The 22,082-nt window shown below is 38.4% G+C and overlaps 1 protein-coding gene across 7 annotated transcripts in view; it reads left to right on the plus strand.

The window, feature by feature from the left end:
* SLC4A4 (solute carrier family 4 member 4) overlaps nucleotides 1-22,082 on the plus strand; it is a 307,397-nt gene that overhangs the window by 100,547 nt on the left and 184,768 nt on the right. For 6 of the 7 annotated variants that reach the window (XM_007110878.4, XM_028491893.1, XM_028491894.1 and 3 more), the window contains 2 exons: nucleotides 803-963; nucleotides 10,099-10,278. In XM_007110878.4, coding sequence (XP_007110940.2) covers nucleotides 803-963; nucleotides 10,099-10,278 — 341 coding nt within the window. The remainder of the gene's footprint in view (nucleotides 1-802; nucleotides 964-10,098; nucleotides 10,279-22,082) is intronic. The other variant, XM_028491895.2, reaches the window with a different exon arrangement.

Below are 22,082 nucleotides of genomic sequence, written 5' to 3' on the forward strand. Positions count from 1 at the left end.
CATTAAACTTTTTTCCTTCCTATATATTGCTAAGTTATCAAAATGTCTACAAATCTTAGAAAGAAGAAACTATAAGAGAGGGTTTTTTGTTCCATTACTAAGGTTAATAAGAGATCTGTTATTATCAGAGTAGATGCATTGTTCACTGAGCTTGTGTATGTTTAAACACATGTGGAGCCAAACGTGAGGGGTAAAGCTATTAGCATCTCAATGAGAGGGGAACATGTGTCAGCTGAGAGAGATGTATTAAAGTAAGATACAGCAACACATGCTGGCACTCTTTAAGCATGAAAGGGGAATTTTATTTGTCTGACCACTTCACACACCATATTTTCAAATATTTAAGATCAGTATTGGTTCATACTGATATTTTACCTTATATAAACGTGCCTTGTGAAGTCACAACAGAATTCTCACAGTGGTGGTTTTTTTACAAACTGTAGGCTCTACCCACATGGAGAATTTGAAATGCATATTTTTCCTACATTAGTTGAAAAATTTGGTTCAATAGTCATTCTTAAGGATTTCATGGTTACATATAGACAGATATAAAACCAAGGAGGCGTTGGCTCCTTTTGGTTTGTTTTCTTTCTCTCTAACATCAGGGGGAGGAGCGGTCTAGTGAGTCTGTTTGGTGTATTTATAAAGGTAATGCAGTTAATGATAGAATAAGCTTTTAAGACTCCACAAAAGGAGACATTTTGGAAGTGCTGGTGGGGGTGGATCTGGGGGGGTTGGTGTTGCTATTTCTAGAGGTGATGAGAACACTTTTAATGGTTCTTCACTAATCTCATGTTTCTAGGTGGATTAAGTTTGAAGAAAAAGTGGAACAGGGTGGGGAGAGATGGAGCAAGCCCCACGTGGCCACCTTGTCCCTTCATAGCTTATTTGAGCTGAGGACATGTATGGAGAAAGGATCCATCATGCTGGACAGGGAGGCTTCTTCTCTCCCGCAGTTGGTGGGTAAGTATGTTGTCTTAGGTTCCTATCATTTTTTTCTGCTCTACCTACCTCTCCATGAGTCTCTTTCAATGCAGATGACTTCTAATGTAAGCAGAGCTGAATATTCTATAACATTTATTCTCTCTCTTTTTTATATTATAAAACCAGTAAGGGTTATTGCAAAAAATTTGGAAAATACAGACAAATATTGAGAAAAAAATTAAAAATCATCCATCATACTTCCATCTGGACATAGCCATTGTTAACATTTTGGTGTATTTCCATCCAGTTTTGGTTCTCAGTCCTCTCTCTTATGCTTTTCACTTTTATGTTATATTAAAAATTACCATGTTTATATGTACAGATTTGCATTCCTCCACTTATTAGCATAAGATTAATATTTTAAATAGAACCCTCCCCCTTCATCCTTGGTCATACTGGACTGGAAGTCTGGACACTAGATTTCTAGATCTCCTTGACCTTAGACATTGGGCTGAGCTTCTCTGGGCCTCAGTTTTGCCATCTGTAAAATACAGTTTGAATACTCTGTAAGAAGGAAACTGGTCTAGGTCTAGTCCCTCAGTTGGGCTGATTTTGTAGGTGAAAGTCAAGCTCCTTTAGCTGTAGGTAGAGCAAATAGGGTGGGGCAAGGAGCCAGCAGAACGTTATGGATTAATGACTGAGTCAGGTCATGTTGGTGCCGAGGATCATTTGTACAACCCCGGACAAGTCACTGAACCTCGTGGTGCAGAGCAGCTTTGGCATCTTTGTAATTAGTGTTGTGTAGTGAATGTCAGCTCACCATGTTGAACACCTTGAGCACACGTGGCTGCATTCCAAAGAGAGGTTATTGTTTTCATTTTCTAGCAAGAGACTGGCCTAAGCTGCCTCACTGTCATTCAGGTTGGTGTGCTAAAGATCATGTTTTCCTTAAGGAGAGGTGCAGGGGCTCTGCTTATTATTCCTAGGAAAATTCCATAACTCGGTGACCACTGGACCTTTAGGGATGGCTGCACTTTCTTAAGGGGCCTTCAGTGGGCCTACTTTGGGGTTGTGAGGAGAGGATGTGGATCGTGGCCCTGATGACCAGTGTAAAATTCCTGTGTAATCTCAAAATTTCTTTGCATATCTGTAGGCAGAGGGCTTGTCTATGACATCTGTGTCTTTATGGACAATGGGAAGGCTATAGTATTTGTATTGGAAGAGAAGATCAGTTCTCAAATCAGGCGTATATCTTGCTGACCTATACATATCTGTTTCTTCTTCAGAGAGCTTGTTAGTTAGATTTACAAAGCAGCTCCACACTTTCCTTGCATCTGAAGTGCTTAAGGTACAAGTGGAGAAGGGAGAAAGACTAATGTGAAGATGCTGGGTGGACAGAATGAATTAGTTTATGCATTTATTCAGCAGTGGTACGTGGCCTTCTACAATGAGCCAGACACTATTCTAGGCCCTGAAATTAGGTTTGCAAATCTACCACTTTGTAAATGGGATAAGTTACAAATCCATCTCCGCATAAGTAGTGAGAAGATAATGTTGGAAATACTGCTTTATGTAGAATTTTTTGTATTTGACAAGGCAGGTGAGACTGAAAAAGGACATCTGATATATGAGGAGAGCTGTTGGATTATTGTATGCAGGGAAGATGAAGCCCATCTACGAAGACAGAGAGAAGCAAAGGGAACGAATGGTTTTCCAGGCTATTTGTTTCGCTGACCTTTCTTCATTTGTTAAAGCTGCAAGAGAGATTGTTATCCAAAAAAGTATCATGGTTAGCAAAAATCAGTCCAGTTTCTGAGTGAGATTTGCAATCTTTAGGCTTTAAGAACTAATCTAGAGCAAAGATGTCTGAAGTTAGAAGTCAGAAGTGCCTAAGTGCAAAGCAAAATGGGAATTAAACTTGTGACTGGGCAATGGATAGCAATCTGTGTGTTGTGGTTTAAGGGTCATCGGGAAGTTTCCTGTATTGAAAAAAAAAGTCCTACCGTAGACCATGGTTACTTCCTGAACTTCCACTGTTTGGAGATTCATTTCACTGAACCCAGGGTTTGTTTTCTATTAAAATATACATACTCTTTGGCAGAGGTCATATATTCATTCCATGAGATGCAGAGTGGTGTTGTAGAAATAATGGTGGATTTAAAGTGGGGGGGGGTTAATTAAAGTCTACCCCTACTAGCACGTGTGACCACAGACAAGGCACGTTGCTTAACTTATTCACAGTCTCTGTTTCTTATCCGTAAAAAGTGGATGAAGGTAGACCTCTCAGGGTGTTGTTAGAATTGAATGAGGATCTCAGGTGTAATTGTACTTACTTTGATGACTATCCCAGTATGAATGAGTTTATCCAGATCCTTCTACGTGTCACCTAGCAGGGGCTGAGTGTAGACTGAGTCAGGTCAAGAGATGCTCAGGGACTTCATGAGCAGGTGAAAAATTCTGAAAGGTGTAGTAGATAGAGCTAGAAAAAAACCTCACAGCTTCTTTGCTGTGCCTGGAGCTGGCTGGTCAAGAAGGGTGATGAACGTTAAAGTTGAATTATATACTTGGGCTTTTCTGTAAGACTGTCTTCGAGGTCTTCAGCACCAGAAAGAGCCATCTTAAGGCGTTTCTGGTCTTCAGTAACTGACTGACCCTTTCCATGTAGTAGAAGACAGAGTCCCGCATTACACTGGAGCCTCATTAGCCAATGGCCAAAGAGAGAGGTTCTGGTATTTACTACATTTAAGAAAGGTTCATCAAGCATTTTACATTCTCAGTTTAATTTTCTGTTTCTTTTTATTATCAGCTGTGGCTTTTTTCCTCTAACCTCCACACGTTTGCTTTAATAATGTCATTAAGTTTTAAAATTGGACACCACTAGGTCGCTTTGAGGTGTCATCACTCAGTACTGTGTTTGCTCTACCATCCCTGAGGCAAGCAGGCAGAGAGCCAGTGCTGTCGTTCTGGAGCTGATAACACAGAGAAACAATTCAGGGCAAATAACACACATCACAAGCAAAACAAAGAAATTTTTTTTAAAAATGGACTAGATTTGGAGGAGTGGGGAGAAGAGCATGTCAGAGAGTGTAAGGGGCTGAAAAGAAATACTTAAAAATCCTCTGAAAGAGTCAAATCCTTACAGCAGGTTAAAAAACATGAAAGAAAAAAAAAAAACTGCCCTGATTTCAAGTGATAAAATGGCATGGTGACTTGAGTTACTGTCATTACTTGATTATTAAAAAATCTTTTTCTAGCAGAGGATGCAGTGGATTTGTTGTTTCCTTAATGGTGGTGTTATTCAGACTTGAGAATTACATGCAGCTAAGTCTTAAGATGCATTGCCCCTTCACCCGACTTTTATTTCGACAAACAAGGAGAAAAAGAAGTCATGATGGGTTTCCCTGGTGGCGCAGTGGTTGAGAGTCCGCCTGCCGATGCAGGGCACACGGGTTCGTGCCCCGGTCTGGGAGGATCCCACATGCCGCGGAGCGGCTGGGCCCGTGAGCCATGGCCGCAGAGCCTGCGCGTCCGGAGCCTGTGCTCCGCAGCGGGAGAAGAGCCTGTGCGTCCGGAGCCTGTGCTCCGCAGCGGGAGAGGCCACAACAGTGAGAGGCCCGCGTACTGCAGTACTGCAAAAAAAAAAAAAAGTCATGATGAGTGTGATTATATCCACCAAACAAGAGCAATTCCTTTCCTGGAATTTCTTTCCTTTTTTTGCTGTCCATTTGCTGCTCCTCCTCAGTGGCCTCCGAGGGGCACCCTCCCTTTGCAGGTGTGAAGCCACTGCCACATGGGGGCCCGTGAGCAGGGGCCCCTACCTAAGTGGGTGTCACTTCCCACGCTTGTGTAAAAATTCAGCCTCATTATGATTCTCCTCAGGACCTCTCCTAGTTTTCTTCATGAAGATCCCCTTCTGAACCCTAATAGAGAATGTGTGTTATTTAAAGGATAAAACATCATTTTTATAGCTCATTTTAATAACTTTATTATTGGCTGTCATCTTACAGTTTTACATTTAAAATATCGTTCACATATGAAGCCAAGTACGTGAGAATTCCTCTCCCTTCCTTAGTTAAAAAACAATTATAAGCCATTTCAGGTATTTTATTATGATGGGAAATGGATTAGGAAAATGTAGCTCTATTTTTGGAGCTCTCATTCTTATATTTAAAGGCATTCCTGGGCTGTGCATGTTGGCAGATATATGAGTCATGTTGTTTCTTGCTTTCAACACCTTTTATATTTTCAAAATGGTAATATATTTATTTTTTTATCACAGAACTAACACATGTTCATTTCTTGTAATGCAGAAAAATATAACACGCAAAAGTCAAAATACCACTGATCTCATCTTTCAGAGCTATCCTCCCAGCAGTTTTTCGGTACATCTCTGTTTACACACATGAAATTTATTTTACATACTGGGATCATACTATAACCCTCTAATCTGCCCTTTCTAACTTAAAAACATAATATGAATGTTTCCATGTTATTAAATATAAGTATAAACATCATTTTAATGGCTGCAAAATAGCTAATAATCTATAGTTGGGCATTTAAGTTGCCTTCAAGTTTTTATCGTAAAGAAAAGAAATGAACATTTTTGTTATACTTTTGTGAAATTGCTTATATCCTGATTATAGGTTTCTTATGGTGAAATATTCAAAGGGTTTGAACATTTTGAAGGGCTTTGTTTTGTATTGGCCAAGTGGCCTTCAAGAAAGGTTGTCCTGTTTGTTACTCTCATCCTCAGTCTATTGCATACAACATTCACGTCACCGGAGACTGGTCTTTTAAATTTTGCCACTTTGATAGATTAACATAAAATTGGTGAAATTTGTATAAATTGTCTGTTAGTCTTGAAGTTGAATATTTCTTGGGCCTTTTGTGTTTCTTTTAAGAATGGACTTATATACACTACCAAATGTAAAATAGATAGCTAGTGGGAAGCAGCCGCATAGTACAGGGAGATCAGCTTGGTGCTTTGTGCCCACCTAGAGGAGTAGGATAGGGAGGGTGGGAGGGAGACGCAAGAGGGAGGAGATATGGGGATACATGTATATGTGTAGCTGATTAACTTTGTTATAAAGCAGAAACTAACACACCATTGTAAAGCAATTATACTCCAATAAAGATGTTAAAAAAATCAAAATGTTACCTTTGACCTTTTTTGGGGGGGTTGCATGACCATCTTCTCTTCAAGTTTTTTTTTTTTTTTTTTTGGTCTAGAGTTCCCTTCTTAAAGAAAGAAAAGTATCATGTGATACGGAAAAAGATCTAAACTGTGAATCAGAAAACCTGTTTTAATTGGTGTGGGAGGGTTGCCTTTAATTAGGCTGTATCTGTGAGCATCTCCCCTCTCTCGCTCTTTTCTCATCTGTATAACAAGAATTTGAACCTGATGCTTCCTGAGCTTCCTTTCAGCTCTGCGATCATCTTGAGCTGGCACTTTCTCTCCCAATTGGGTAACGTCTGTGGGATTCCGAACACTGAAGGCTTAATTTTAGTGTAGCTATGAAATGTTACTGCCTCCACTTTCCTTGAAGGGTTTTGTAGTTTGTGCTTAAAGAGATCCCTGTGGGCCATATTTATGGAAACCTAATGAAGGGCATAGGCCCCACAGATGTTGTAACCTGTTCTAATTGGTGATTTCCAGACATTAGTAACAGAGGGACGGCTGTGCATATATATGCATTGGTTTGAGATTACAGGGGAGGTCAAGAATAGAGGGAGGCCCTGCCAGGAAGGGTAGATAAGAAACTTTAATCCACAACCCTGGAATTAGAGTAGGAGTTTGATAACACTTGCAGCAGTTATGCCAGAGCTATTTATTTTCATGGTTCTTCTGTAAAATGGACTTTCCACTTTGATTAAGACTTAAAGGGAAAATAGGTTGTATTCAGTAGCACTTAATTATTTTACTGTGGAACAGAGGGTTAAGTATAATTACAGGATCTGTTCTGAGAGTTTTACTGAGTAAGGTTTGTGTAGTTAAAAATACTCAGAGCTAAAGGCCACTCTCAAACCAAAACATTCCTATGGGAGAAACTCTTCCTGCTTTGCCCAGGCTCTCTACCAAGTGGTCCAGTGTTATGTGACATTTATAGCATCTGTGTAAGGCATGTGATGGAAAATCCTGGATTCAGCCTCTACTTGGCTCCCAGGTAGTTGATTGTACACTGTGTGAATCGTCAGCTTCTGGCTGTGAGACCAGTTCCATGACTGCTTGTTAAAAAGATGGACTAATGAGAGGTGCAGTCATGCCCAAGCAAAGGCCCTTGAACATCTGTAACTTCACTTTACGAAGAGATGGGAATGTTTGGGAGATGCTGTTATCGTATCAGTATCCATCAATTTTTTTGCAGACTTTTGCAAAAGAAGAGCTTTTGTCCTCTTCTCCACTTTTGTATGTGGAGGAGTTTGCACAAGAGGAAAATATTGACGTGTGTTGATGCAGCCATGCTCCTGAATGGGTGGGCCTGGGAGCTATTGTTCTAGTTCTCTGTCAGGGACAAAGCTCTATCTGCAGACAGTGTGGTGTTGTCCTGCCATTGCATCTTTATTATTATTATTTAGTTAGTTAGTTAGTTTTGGCTGCGTTGGGTCTTCATTGCTGAACCCGGGCTTTCTCTGGTTGCAGCACACGGGCTCAGTAGTTGTGGCACACGGGCTTAGTTGCTCCGTGGCATGTGGGATCTTCCCGGACCAGGGCTGGAACCTGTGTCCCCTGCATTGGCAGGCAGATTCTTAACCACTGTGCCACCAGGGAAGTCCCCTGCCATTGCATCTTGCACAGATTCTGTGATATTTTGTCCTGTGCTCCATTCTGGACGGTGGATATGTCAACCTGTGATGTGATGTTAGAGGAGACTCTTATGTCATACTGCTGACGTGCTGATTTGTGAGAAAGAGGACTTCTTGTTTTCTGTTAGAGTAAAACATATCCTTCAGCAGACCCACCCATGGAGCAATTTCTGTGACGCACAGTCATCCTTTCTACTTAGAACCATTCTGAAAAAAAGAGCTCATAGAAATTTTTTGGGAAAGATTTTTCTAAGACTATTTTATTTTATTATTTTTTATTGAAGTATAGTTGACATATACAATATTATATTGGTTTCAGGTGTACAACATAGTTAATTGGCATTATTATACATTATGAATTGATCATCATGATGTCTAGTAATTATGTCACCATACAAAGTTATTACAATATTATTGATGATATTCCCTATGCTGTGCATTACATCCCATGACTTATTTATTTTATACCTGGAAGTTTATACCCCTTAATCCCCTTCATCCATTTCACCCACCACCCTCACCTCCTCCCCTCTGGCAACCACTAGTTTGTTCTCTGTATCTTTGGGTCTGTTTCAGTTTTGTTTCTTCATTTTGTTTTGTAGATTACACACATAAGTGAAATCATTTGGTATTTGTCTTTCTCTCTCTGACTTACTTCACTTAGTGTAATACCCCCAGATCCATCCATGTTGTTACAAAAGGCAAGGTTTTATTCTTTTTTATGGCTGAGTAATACTCCATTACACACACACACACACACACACACACACACATATGTATATATCACATCTTCTTTATCCATTCATCTATCAGTGGGAACTTAGGTTGCTTCCATATCTTGGCTGTTGTAAATAATGCTGCAATGAATATAGGGGTGCATATTATCTTTTTGAATTAGTGTTTTTGTTTTCTTTGGCTAAACACCTAGAAATGGAATTGCTGGATTGTGTGGTGGTTCTATTTTTAATCTTTTTAGGAAACTCCAGTACTGTTTTCCACAGTGGCTGTACCAATTGACCCCCACAGTGTAGGAGGTTTCCCTTTTCTCCACATCCTCACCAATACTTGATATTTGTTGTCTTTTTGATAACAGCCATTCTGACAGGTGTGAAGTGATATTTCATTGTGGTTTTGATTTGCATTTCTCCGATGATTAGTAATGTTGAACATCTTTTCGTGTGTCTATTGGCCATCAGTATGTCTTCTTTGGAAAAATGTCTATTCAGATCCTCTGCCCACTTAAAAATTGGATTGTTTGTTTTTTTGATATTGAGATGTGTGAGTTCTTTATGTATTTTAGATGTTAACCCCTTATTGGATGTATCATTTTCAAATATCTTTTCCCATTCAATAGGTTGTCTTTTTGTTTTGTTGATAGTTTCCTTTGGTGTGCAAAAGCTTTTTAGTTTGATGTAGTTCCATTTGTTTATTTTTGCTTTTGTTGCCTTTGCCTGAGGAGACAGAGCTAAAAAAATATTGCTAAGACATGTCAAAAGAGTGTACTGCCTATGTTTTTGCCATGAGTTTTACCGTTTCAGGTCTTTCATGTACATCTTTAACCTATTTTGAGTTTATTTTTGTAAATAGTGTAAGAAAGTGACTTAGAGCTAATAGAAATTTTAGTGGGTTTTTTTTTTTTTAGTAAGACTAATATATTAAAATTTCTAGAAAATTCTGATCAGGTTATACTTTAAAATGACTAATAGAATATATTGGAAAGGCTTTAGTTGGATCTAAACAAGAATAAACCTCCCTTAGAAAAGACTGAGGCATAATTTTATACTTTAATCTTTCTTTCATTGGATTAATTGGTGTTCAAATAACCTGGTATGGTATTATTTTTCTTTACTTTGTCCTATTATAAAGAAAATATAACATTACAGAAGAATTTGGGAAAACAGATTTAAAAATCAGTAATGTCGTGATGTTAAATTTTGCATATTCTCTTCAGGATTTTTTCATATCATTTATATTTCTGGCACAGTTGCTATGATAGAGTACATGAAATTTTCTAATCTTACTTTTAAACAAAACAATTGGAAAATATAAGTTACTCATTGTGTTACTAAGAGAAGAATGTGATTAATGTGAATTCACTACTAACTGGGATTGAAAAAAATTTACAAGACAGTTCTTCCTCTCTAAACATGTAATTAATACCAGAATATTTATAACTCTCTCTTTAATGCCAGTAGCACTGTACCCTGTATCTTTACCTTCACAGACAGTGGAAAGTTCGAAATTTGGAAGATAAATATATTGATATTAAATTTGAGGATGACATCCATAAAATTACAGTAAAACATGAACTTTGTGGTCTTGTGACTGAGTTTCATTTTTTGCTTTTGTTTTGCTTTGTTTTTGTATCAGAGATGATTGTTGACCATCAGATTGAGACAGGCCTATTGAAACCTGACCTTAAGGATAAAGTGACCTATACTTTGCTCCGGAAGCACCGGCATCAAACCAAGAAATCCAACCTTCGATCCCTGGCTGACATTGGGAAGACAGTCTCCAGTGCAAGTAGGATGTTTACCAACCCTGATAATGGTAATGCAGGGGCCGCCTGGCTGCTGCTCTCTCTTACCTGCCTCACTCACCTTTATTCCACCTCTTGTCACCTTTATTTTTTTTTTAATCCCTCTTCTTATTTCTTCTTTTCTCAAGTTCATATGCCACAGCCATTTCATAATGACACTTTTTATCCAATTGGGCAGGTTTGCAGTCCTGTTGGAAAGATGTCAGAAGTTACTGTAGGCTGCAGATGCCAAGCTGCCTTGCTTGTTCCACACACATCTATTCTGATTGACTGAGAGGGTTTGGTAATAATGCTATGATAACACTATGATAAAACAACTGAATGTTTCCAGTGAATCAGCAAACTTGTAGATTATTGAGTACATCAAGGAACGTGCTTTTGACATGGTGGCCTGTCAGAATTAGGAGGATAGTCTAAGATATGATACTCTGACATCGCATATCATGAAGTGTTTGCTTGGTACATGAGTTGGTGTCCAGCCTGTAAATGATCATTCATAAAAGTAAGGTTCAATATTACTTTTACTGCTTTAAAGACCAATCTACTCTTTTGTTATATGATACTGATAGTTAGATGTGAGAATAATTATTCAAGGTAGGATATTAATCCCATTATATAGCAATAGGAAAGGCACTGTGTTTTATTTATACTCTCTTGCATTTACCAGAGTTTCTTGCAAAGTGTCTATCCTCTGTATCATTGTCTTTGTTTTGAATAAATTTCATGATTTGGTGTAGTCTAAGGGAGAAGTTAATTTCCATGAGGTATGGAAAATGAAGGTGTGGGGAAAGAGTTGCTAAGCATTGGGCTGGTAAAACTAGGTCTCTCCCAGCCCACCCCAGTCATTTTAGTATTAAGAGAAATGAGTAGATAAGGGAGCTTCTAATTCATTGTTCTCAGCTGCACTTTCAGAATAACATAAAATATGTTGTCACGGAAAAGGTGGACTAAGTGAAGTGTATAAACTGAATTCTAACTCAGCCACTTCATTTCTGGAAATCGGGTTTTCTGACTTAATATTAAAATTAATGGTTGGCCGGGAGAGAGCTTACTGTTAGCAAACTTTGCTATATTTTGGAACCATTCCATGTAGTTTTTTTAATGAGTGTTTAGTCATTAAGCAGAACCAAATGAAATTTTCAGTTTTATTGAGTGACTTTTATATTGATTTAATTGCTGCTCTAAGTTTTGTTTTGAAGCACAACAGGTTATAAATAAATAATTAAAATTAAAATGTTCTTTATAAAAAACATTCACAAAAGAAAGAATCTAATCTAGAACATTCCTGTGACAATTTGATGGTTCTGCCGTTACCTGGAATATTGAGGCTGACTGGAAATGTTTTGATTTTTGTGTATCTCTTGTTTTATTTATTTTTTAAATAGCATTTTGAAGAGTTTAATGGCTGGAAATGTTATGTGATAAACAGTTTGTTAAAACTGACGTCACAAATAATAATTTTAAAAACAACTCACATTTTAAAAATTATGGCATTTAAAGTACAAGTCTGTGTTTTAATATATTTATTATCCTCTTTCTCACATAAAATGAAATTTTATGATTTGGAGACTTACTTTTTTTATCACGAAGTTGGTGGTAGTATAAAGAAGCAAGAAAGTGCATTGTTTTCAAATGTTGCTGTATTTGCAATGAGAAGAGGAATGAATATTGTAGAGCGAGGGTGCCTTCTACCAGTGTGGTGTGAGGGTAAGCTTCATTTTCACGGAAGTATAGGCAGAGGAGAAATTAGGAACAGATGGGTTTTGGAGACCAGAATCTTGTGCTTTAGGGGAAAGCATTTGGACATGGAATACAACTAGTGAGTTGATATTGCTCAGTCATTCAATCATTTATCCTATCAGTAGATCTTTGTACTTCAGAGGAAAGTTGAAATTGCATTTGTCACTCACCTTCTCACATGTGAAATGCCGTAGATGCTGGGCAGAAGGCAAGTAGGAAGGGCAGGCAGTTCTTTTTCTTTCTGACTCTTCAGCTGATCAGCTTACACCCTACAGCATGGAATATGATTAGGCCTTGTAAAAGATGTTATTGGCATTTGTGTTACCTAACTCCTTTTAAATATCCAGTGGCAAGATTTGGCTTTGAGAGATTCTATAGTAATGAGTTTCATGTGCCTCCAAGGTACATTATTTTAAAGTATCAGATGGGAAATTTTTGGTTTTCTAGAGGCACTTTTTCTTAACTTGAAAGTTTATACAGTTAGAAATGTTCTTAAAATAAAATTCTAAAATAAAAAATTATGGAACTTTTGCTACTACTTTAATAAATCAGAATCATGTATCTATTGTAAGTTGAAGCTGGATTCTAATATCCCCATGTAAAAACCTAGATAAACTGAAGTCACCTTGGTTTTCTATCACAGCCGTAGAAAATAGACTCAGGATGATGCCAGCCTTAGTTATGATAGCAACAATGCAATTAATAGCTGAAATCTATGGACATACTGTAGAATTGGACATTTTTTCATTCCCCAGTAGGGTGCTACCTCTTACATACTCACAAGAGCCAATTGCTATCAGGAATTTTGAGGGCTGGTTGTAAAACACAGCTACTATTAAAAATTAAATTACATAAACATATACAGTTAGATAATATTATTAAAAACAATGGTAATAAATACTCAGAATTCATTATCTCCTACTTATTTTACTATAGGCTATGCTCTTCAGGTTATTTACATCTATTGTGTCTGTGTAGTCAAAATGCTACAAAATAGTGTTCTGCTACAAAATAGTGGGAAGTAGAACACTTCTTCCCAGCTCTGTTTTCAGGGACTTCATATTGGAAGCTTGGACTCAGTCACGATGGTAGTAATACACCATAGAAATCAGCAAATGCTACAAATCAGGACTTGATATATTGTTTTGTCAATTGTTTCTAGACTTAAAAAAGGGATAGAGAAAATGCTAAAAAAAAAAGGGATAGAGAAAATGCTAATAATGCAGATTAAACTTTTTAAAGTAGGTAGTGTCTATAGCCATTATCTTAGCTTGGGCTCCTATAACAATGTTACCATAGACTGCTATAAATGCTTAAACACAAGCATTTATTTCTCATAGTTCTAGAGGCTGGGAAGTCCAAGATCAAGGTGCAGCAAATGTGGTTCTTGGTGAGGGTCCTCTTCTTGGTTTGTAGATCACCTTGGTCACCTTCTCATTCCACTTCCACATGGTAGAGAGAGCTCGATCATCTTTCTCCTGTTTCTTCTTATAAGGGTGCTAATTCCATTCATGAAGACTCTGCACCCAAAGCCCCACCTCCTAATACCATTACATTGGGAGTTAGGATTTCAATATATGAATTTTGGGAGAATACAGAGATTCAGTCCATAACAGCTGTTAAAGTGTGAATAACAAAAAGAATTGAGGAAATATTCTTTCAGTATTCAAAAGATGTTATCCAATTTAGTGAAGGAGTCACCCACATCATTGATGATTAAGTGAAGTCAATACACTCATACTTACATATATCTTCATTGTTTCACTTTTGTCTCACTCATTAACATATATGATAATGGATGTTCAACGTGGGTGTTGGACCTATGCTTGTTTGCCAGCTGAAACCATAAGTTGGCTACTGATAGAAGAGTTTGGTAAAAATCAACAAAAGCTTTCTGTGAGAATCAACTGGCTGTATGCAATTTACAGTGGAGCATTGTGTATTTATTATTTGTACGTGTCCTGCACATCTTTTATGGCAGTAAAATTTACTACACAAACACACACATACACACACACACACACACACACACACACACACATTTTTCCACCAGAGAACTGGTTTTCAAACATTTACCAGCCCACGCACTACAGCCCACCACTGTCTAGCCATGGCCAAAGGTTAACTCTAATTTTTCGGGTCTCGATGTGGCTTTGGATTCCAGATGATTTAATGATTTTGAAAAGAAATGAAAAACATTTTTATTTTTAATAAATCAGGGAAGAATCAGGCTAGCTTCCAAGATCTTAATTATTGTGAAATTGCCACTTATCCAAGACATCTGTGAATTCTGGTGGGCGTGTCTGCCAGGTACTAAATTTTGGGCAAGTGCTATATTTTCTCAATATAGTAATTGAGGCATTTCTATGGAGTTAGTGTTGCATGAAGAAATTAATGAAGTTTTCATTTCCTCTGGTGTTAGACGTTTGTTTACCTATTCTCTTTTTCTTTCTCACTGTTATTTTAGGTTGAACCATATGAAATTGCCATTTTTGTGGGTAAAATAAAGTTGACTATCGGCAATTTCATATGGTTCTACTTAATAATTTGGTCAGAGATACTCAGTTAATAGTTCTGTATTATTTTAGTTTACTATGAAAGAATAACATTGAAGCCTACGAACATTCCTTGGTAGTATTTAAAAATCAAATAAGATGTATTTAGTTTATGTTTTATTAGAAAGTGAAAGTAAAGTTTATACCTAATTGGTATTCAGTCAATAAATTGACAAGGTTACCTGATAACTCTGTTTTAAAAAGTCATGTTTTATAGGATTATCTGATTTTTAAAAGTATCATTTACCATTTAAATGGATACTTTTGATATGCATTGTCTAATCTTACAAAAGATGATAATACCCAACTTAAGGACCAAGAACCTTAATTCGAGTATTCAGCTTTCACTCCCTTTATGGAAATTTGGGCAAAGCCATTATGAATTTGTCCCTGGTCTTTTCCTGGCTTCATTTTTCCCCCCTAGACTATCATAAAAATCCTTTCCTTCCGTGGTCTGGGAGTACAGATGCCCTTTACTGAGAAGTGACTTTGGTTATCCAACTGCATCTAGACTATGAATTTCATTATGATGCCGATATTCATTAGTTTTTTCAGCAAAAAACTGGAAAGGTAATTTAGTACCCAGTTTCTATGTTTGTAAAACAGAGATAATGAAAATTAAATGAGATAATAAATATAAAATGTTCAGAATGGTAACTGTACATAGTAATCACTCACCAAATAATACTAAATTATATGTAATAAGTTTAGGCACAATTAAGGAAGAAAAATCTCATATTGAGTAAGAGTATTTTCTGGAATGATATTTGCTCTGTAACTTACAATTTTGGAAGAATCTCATGGGTATAGTGCTGATTTATTTTCTCTGCCCTTTGATAAGTGATACCAATACCATTTCATTAGCAATGGGAGAGGAAGAAGCCCTTTCTCATCACAGCCCTCTTACAGAATAGTCTGTCCCCATCATTGATTTTCCTCTTTGCTGGCTATCAGGGAAACCCTAAACCACACTGAGAATCGAAGACTTAAAGCCGCTGCAGCAGTTGGATGAGGATTTGGAAAAGGTGGCAGCTCCAAGCCAGGGCAGCTGGCTCCTAGGCCTCATGATGCTTCCTCCAGGCTTTCTCCTGGTGCACTTTGGGCTCTTCTGTAGTTATGGGGACTCAGGGCCTGCTCCTGATTGAACCTCCAAATTTTATCTGAATTGACCACTTTGTCTATCAGGTATGAGAAATGCAATCTACTTGCTCCCGCCATTTATTGCCCACCCTTTACTTTCTCCCCAGATTCCTCTTTTCAGTGTTATCTGCCAGGCAGGATGCTGCTTCCTAATAACTCTTTCCCACACTGCTGTTTCTGACATTAGCACACAACACCTTTAGGTATTTTAAAAAGTGTAGTCTATTGCTGTTACCTATAATAACATAGATAGTGGTTAGCAACATAGAACAAACAATGAAAAGAAATCATTTTTTTTCCATTAGTAGTAATTCTAGGTCCCACTGAAATGTTAGTAGGATTAGCTAGGCTCTTGCTGCTTTGCACCCGATTGGAGGTTAGGCATATTCCAGCTATGTGGTTTGGGTATTAGATCAAGCTGCCTAGATACTGGCATGTGGTGGATCTGGCTGGGACCATCGCCAGGTTTGGCAGCTTTCTCAGTCACTTTAGACATTCTTAGCTTTTGTCTGGGTTTTGGATTCCAGTTTACCCCAATTGTTTCTGGCTGGTTATTATATTTTGCAGTATCCCTTTCCCCCCATACCCTTGAATTCAGACCTGCTCCCTGAATCAGTGGGTAAGGCAGACATTTCCCTAACTTCCCTCAAAGATTCTGTTCCAGAAGCAGGTCACTGTGCTTCTCCAGTTCTGAGACAGGTCAGCTGACAGGCTCACATCACCTTCAGAGGAGAGCCATCTTCCCAGGTGCCTCTCTGCATATAACCAGCTCTTTCCAAAAACCAGCAGCACACATCCATCTGTTTTGTTCAGAACTCTAATTCTCCATTCATTTGCACAACACAGATGAATGTCCTGGCTAGAATTCAGTGAATGACCAAGCCCTTCTCAGTCTTAGATTAAATGAACTAATCCATGGAAAGTTTCTAGAAAAATGTCTGAATAAAAGTATTCCTTGGGCTTCCCTGGTGGCGCAGTGGTTGAGAGTCCGCCTGCCGATGCAGGGGACGCGGGTTCGTGCCCCGGTCCGGGAAGATCCCACATGCCACGGAGCGGCTGGGGCCGTGAGTCATGGCCGTTGAGCCTGCGCGTCCGGAGCCTGTGCTCCGCAACGGGAGAGGCCACAACAGTCTTAATAACTGTAGTATTTCTAAATCATCTATCAGGTACCATTCTTGTTTTTTTTTCCTTTCCCCAGTGACTGATCTTCCAAGATTTTTAATGTTCAGATCTTTAAATAAACAATAACACATTTTTTCTCCAAGGGTCATGCCCTTGCAGTATTTGCTAGTCTAGTTTGCTGTTTATGGCAATGAAGAGTCAGGCTTAATTGTGACTACCTAGAGGGGTGGGATAGGGAGGGTGGGAGGGAGGGAGACGCAAGAGGGAAGGGATATGGGAACATATGTACATGTATAACTGATTCACTTTGTTTTAAAGCAGAAACTAACACACCATTGTAAAACAGTTATACTCCAATAAAGATGTTAAAAAAAAAAAGAGTCAGGCTTAAGAGATATAACACAAGTGAGTATTTAGTTTTTGATATTGAAGGCCTACTTTACAATCTTCTCTTTGACGACATGGCACCATCTTTTCCAAAGGCTTCATTCTAATCCGGGGATAATACTTAGTAGCAGTATGAGTTTGAGCAATTTACATTATCTCCTTGAGCCTCAGTTTCTATATCTGTAAAATAAGGGTACTAATGTCTTATTCTGTGTATATAACCAGGAGTAAATGAGATACCTTTGTGAGAAGTATTTAATAATCATAACATGAGATGTCATTGTAAGGAACAGCTATTATTCAGAAATATTTTAGGGGGAAAATTTAGTGCCTTTCAGATTTAAAACTGAAGACAGAGCTTCAATTCCCCACCATTATTTTGTATTTTCTCATTTTCTGTGTCTTTTAATTTTTTTCCCCCACCACTCCATATATGAAAACATTCTTGGAGTTTTATTTTTAAAACAGCACTACTTTCATTATCAACTTTACAGAATCCAAATAATACATAAGGAGGTGCCACTCATGGGCTTTATAATATTTTTAACTTAGAGTATAAAGATTGATTAGTATGTCTGAGCAATGACAGTTCTTAGCTATCAATAAATAGTATATGTATAGCAGGATGTTACCATGAAATAAACATATTTTAAAATTTTGCTAATTGCTAGTCTGTTTTACATAACCAGGGTCTGTGATGGAGTAAAGGAGTGGAATGATTCTCATTGTCGTATCTTACCACATATGAATATTCTCGTCTCCATTTCTTTCTTTCTCTTGAAAAGAGCCCTTAACTGATTTTTCTGCTGCCAGCCTCGAGTAAATCTTCTTCCAAGGCTTGAGATCCTTGATAGAGCTGCCCTTGTGAAGTCTTGCTTTTCCCAGACTCAGCTTGTTGTGAGAGCAAATAGGAGGGTAGGTGTAGATCCTACTCCCTGCCCTGGTCTCTATGAAAGAGAAATAGAGAGGAGAGGAGAGAGAAGGACAGGAAAACATGAGGGATGAGGGAAGGCAAAATAGAGACATGAGATGTGAGCACTGTGGACTCTTTCCCGTGTCTTCCCAAAAGAAAAAAGGGGGAAGAAAATCAAAGTCTTCCAAGAATGATAAAGCATGCCTCATTTTACTTGAACCCTATTTCAGTATAAATACAAAGGACAAAAAGGAGATTTTTTTCAGGTTTATGAACCTGATTTCTTAAAAATCACATTTTGATATTAAAGTTGCATTAAATTAAGCCAAGGTTGCTGTCTTTCATGTTTTCCAGCACCCTTCAGGATGTTGAACAAAGGAAATATCGTTCCATCAAGGGTTGTAGTAGTAGTAGCAACAGCAATAATACCTCCCATTAAATGAGCACCTGTTATACACCAGGCATTGTTTCCTGTGATGTTTCTGATGTTTCTATATCATTATCTCCAACTGCAGATGAAAAACCTGAAGCTCAGAAATGTAAAATAACTCGCCTAAAGATAGAGAAGTGGGGGAACCTAGTGCACTGATAACAATACTCATATTCAACTACAGTGGTAATGAGCTTCCTCAACCATAATTTATTTCCCCCACATCAGTGATTCCACGGCTCTTACTTTGTGTAACCCTGTGTTGTTGAAGGGCTCTGAGGTCATTCTGTGTCTAGGCAGGAATCCATGCCAAACACGGCAGTTGGATGTCTTTATTGGCTTTCTAAATGGAGATTTCTAGGCAACATGTCATGTGTTTACAGGTGAAATATTGCTAAACTCCTGAGTTAAATTTCTTGGCTAAATAATGGTGTGGAGTACATAGTAGGTGCTGAATAACTATTTGAACATACAACATTGCAATCCGGAAAGAGTCTTAAAATTTTAGCACGAGTACAGTTTTTTTTCTTCTTAATAGGATTGCTAAGAAAATGGTTTTTTGATAGGGTTTTTTAATGTTTTTTTCTTTTTGGTTTATTTGCCTGATTCAAGTAGGGGCACCCTTACTTGAACAAATTTAGGATTGATGGTTTTGAAAAACCAGTTTCTACCTTGTTTATGCCAGAAGTCGGGCAAAAGTGATTTAAAAGAGAATATGTGAGATAGTAGTAAAGCTGTTTATTTTGTAGCTTACGTGTAGAAGAGGTACAGTGAAAGCATAATTTGGAAAAGGCTTACACAATATATCATTACCATGCTATAATCATAGAAAGTTTGGCTTCATGTTTAAGGACAACTTTTCAACATTTTATCTTTGGAGTAAATTTGTGAAGAGAAGAAAAGCAGCATGAAAAGGTTACAGAGTTTGTATCTCTTCCTGCACAGAAGTACACAGAGGTCTAACAAATCAAAATGTTGGAATTTGCCAATATGAGTAATGGATGCTGTGAGCCTCCCAGTTTTCATGAGGGTAAGCAGCCAGATGGCTCCAATCAGCTTTAGTAAAACACAGGTGCCAAGTCTCTATGGGCAGCTTCGTTTTCATGCTTGTCTTTGGAGCCAGGTTCTTTGCCAGTGTGTGCCAGGCTCCATTCCATTGTCCCCTTGATGGTGAGGCTTAGCATCAGCGGAGGCTGTATATGCAAAAAGGAGTTCCCAGCTTTAGTTCCCAACAAATAACTCACTGACATGTTGGCGGGGGGAGTAGAGGAGAGAGAAGCTGTTGGGGAAAGCCAGTCATCAGCACCCGAGTTTTGGAGCAGCTGCTGACCTCTTGTACTCATTTTAGGAGCAAGCCATGGTATTGGTGATAGAATTTGGGTGGCTTTGTACCGTTCAGCAGCTGAAGAATGTGAAGGCTCTTTTGAGTTTACTTTGCATTCCTAACCTCCCTCTGTTCTCACTGATCTGGAATTTTAGTTGGTCCTTTCTTGGTCCTAGATAAATGGCTGCCAGTTGCCCAACCTCTTCCATTTCCTTTAGCTAAGCCTGCAGGAATATTGGCTCGCTAAGCAGGTCCCTCAGTTGTCAAAAGAAATAGGAGGTGAAAATTGGCCCGTATGATAATATATATTTCTAAATGCCTCCCTCTTAACAAAAGCCATTTTGGAATAATCTCAACTGGTTCATTTCCCTTTTTCATTTTTCTTAGTGCAATAAAAACTTGCAAAGAAGTTCAATTATGGGAAACAAAAATTCAGATTGCAAAGAAAAGACATCAGATTTGCCTCAAACAGGTGCTGGCACAGATGGCCCGCTCACAAGTCCTGGCTTTATTTACAGCTTTTAAACACAGACAGATAAATTGACAAAAATGTTTCTAGATTTTATAATGTGCTGAATGCCTAAATTTGGCCATCAACTTACATTAATTTGTAATTGATTCAATTTAGAACTTGACCTCCCCAGTCACCAATAGCCTTAAGAGGACTATATGTCTGCCCTGTCATTTGCACACTTGTGTCAATAGATAATCTTTGCTTTTGGCTGGATATGCTTTGTTTGTTGCTTTGATCATTTAATGACTATTTTATTAAGGGGAAAAAAACTCTCTCAAGTCAAATTGTATGTAGTCTGATGGTTAGTTATTTCCAACCTCACTGTTGTTGCTTGAAGGATAATTATGCTGCCTGTCTTACCAGGAGTGAGGCGTTTGATGAGAATAGCGAAACAGATGACATGAAACCCAAATGGAACTATCTTCAGTCTGAAGTTGATGGTGTTCTCCAGTTGATTAAAAATATCATGGAGGCACCATGCTGTATATTTAGCCTACATCATTATTCTGTCTCTGATGTGGTCTAACATTTGGCATGGGTACACCACATATTAAAATTATAGTAAAATTAAGTATTAAAGGGCACCAGAAAATGAGAAATAACATGCATTTCTAAATTGGTTTGTATTAAGATTGATTTATCTATATCCTAGTCTCATGTTCCTGAAGGGCTGAAAAACAGGAAGCAAAGGGAATTGAAAACCAGTTCTGCATTCATCAAGGAAAATATTTCCGAAGTCAGAGTATGAAATGTTGCTTTCTGTTTTGTGTAGATCCATGAAAGGGTCTGTTGGGTAAATCACTAGAAAGCGCCTTACTAATATAACACCCTGCTACTGTGCTTTACAAAAGTGTGTGTAACTTCCCTCTGTCTGTGCTTACGTGGTGCAAGATTATTAACAGTCTTGATCATACATCTTGAGATTAGTGTTCATTATGTAAATCTTTCCTCTGGATATAATCCATGTTTTGTGTGTTAGAACTTCAAGGCAGATCATCCACTGGTACTTGGGGAACTATGATGATTGAATGTAATTTGTTTTAGGCTTTTAAATTCTGTGTTGGGATTCGTTCCATCTAAGGATGCCGGGTCATGGGAGGGGGGTGTGTGTCAATGTAATATGTCATTGTCTCCTTTAACCTGCTTGTGTGATTTGCTTTAGTATTTTTTTCTTCTTAATTAATGCTTTCATCCTCATCCTTGCTGTGGCTGCTCATGTGTCCTCCTCCTCCTCCTGTCTTCTGCTTCTGACACTAAAGCCCGCAGCCCGCTTGAGAACTCAGTGCCCTGCCTAGCAACCCGCACCTTGGACGATGACCCCCGAGTGCGGCGCTCTCCCAGCGTGGGATGGCTGAGTAAGTCAATGACTGGGAAAGGGCAAGGATGCTGGCAGTGGTGGGTGTGGGAGGGCACGAAGATGGGGCTCATGGTTACTGAGTGGAGGGCATCCTCAAGAATGCCTGAAAGGGTAAGGCTCACAGATTCTTAAATTCACAATTATGGATTCGTTTCTTCTGTTAGCAAAGAGGACAGTAATAGTGTATTCTCTGGGTGGTCTGCCATCCTGCATTAAGCTGAGTACCTTGTAAAGGCAGTGGAGAAGGTTGGAGACTAAGGGTTGGACTTGGCGCTGGCAGCGCTCCCTCCACGAAACACTTACAGAACCTCAACTTCCTCGTGGCGGTGATGA

The sequence above is a fragment of the Physeter macrocephalus genome, chromosome 7 (assembly GCF_002837175.3).
Source record: "Physeter macrocephalus isolate SW-GA chromosome 7, ASM283717v5, whole genome shotgun sequence".
Classification (NCBI taxonomy): Eukaryota; Metazoa; Chordata; class Mammalia; order Artiodactyla; family Physeteridae; genus Physeter; species Physeter macrocephalus.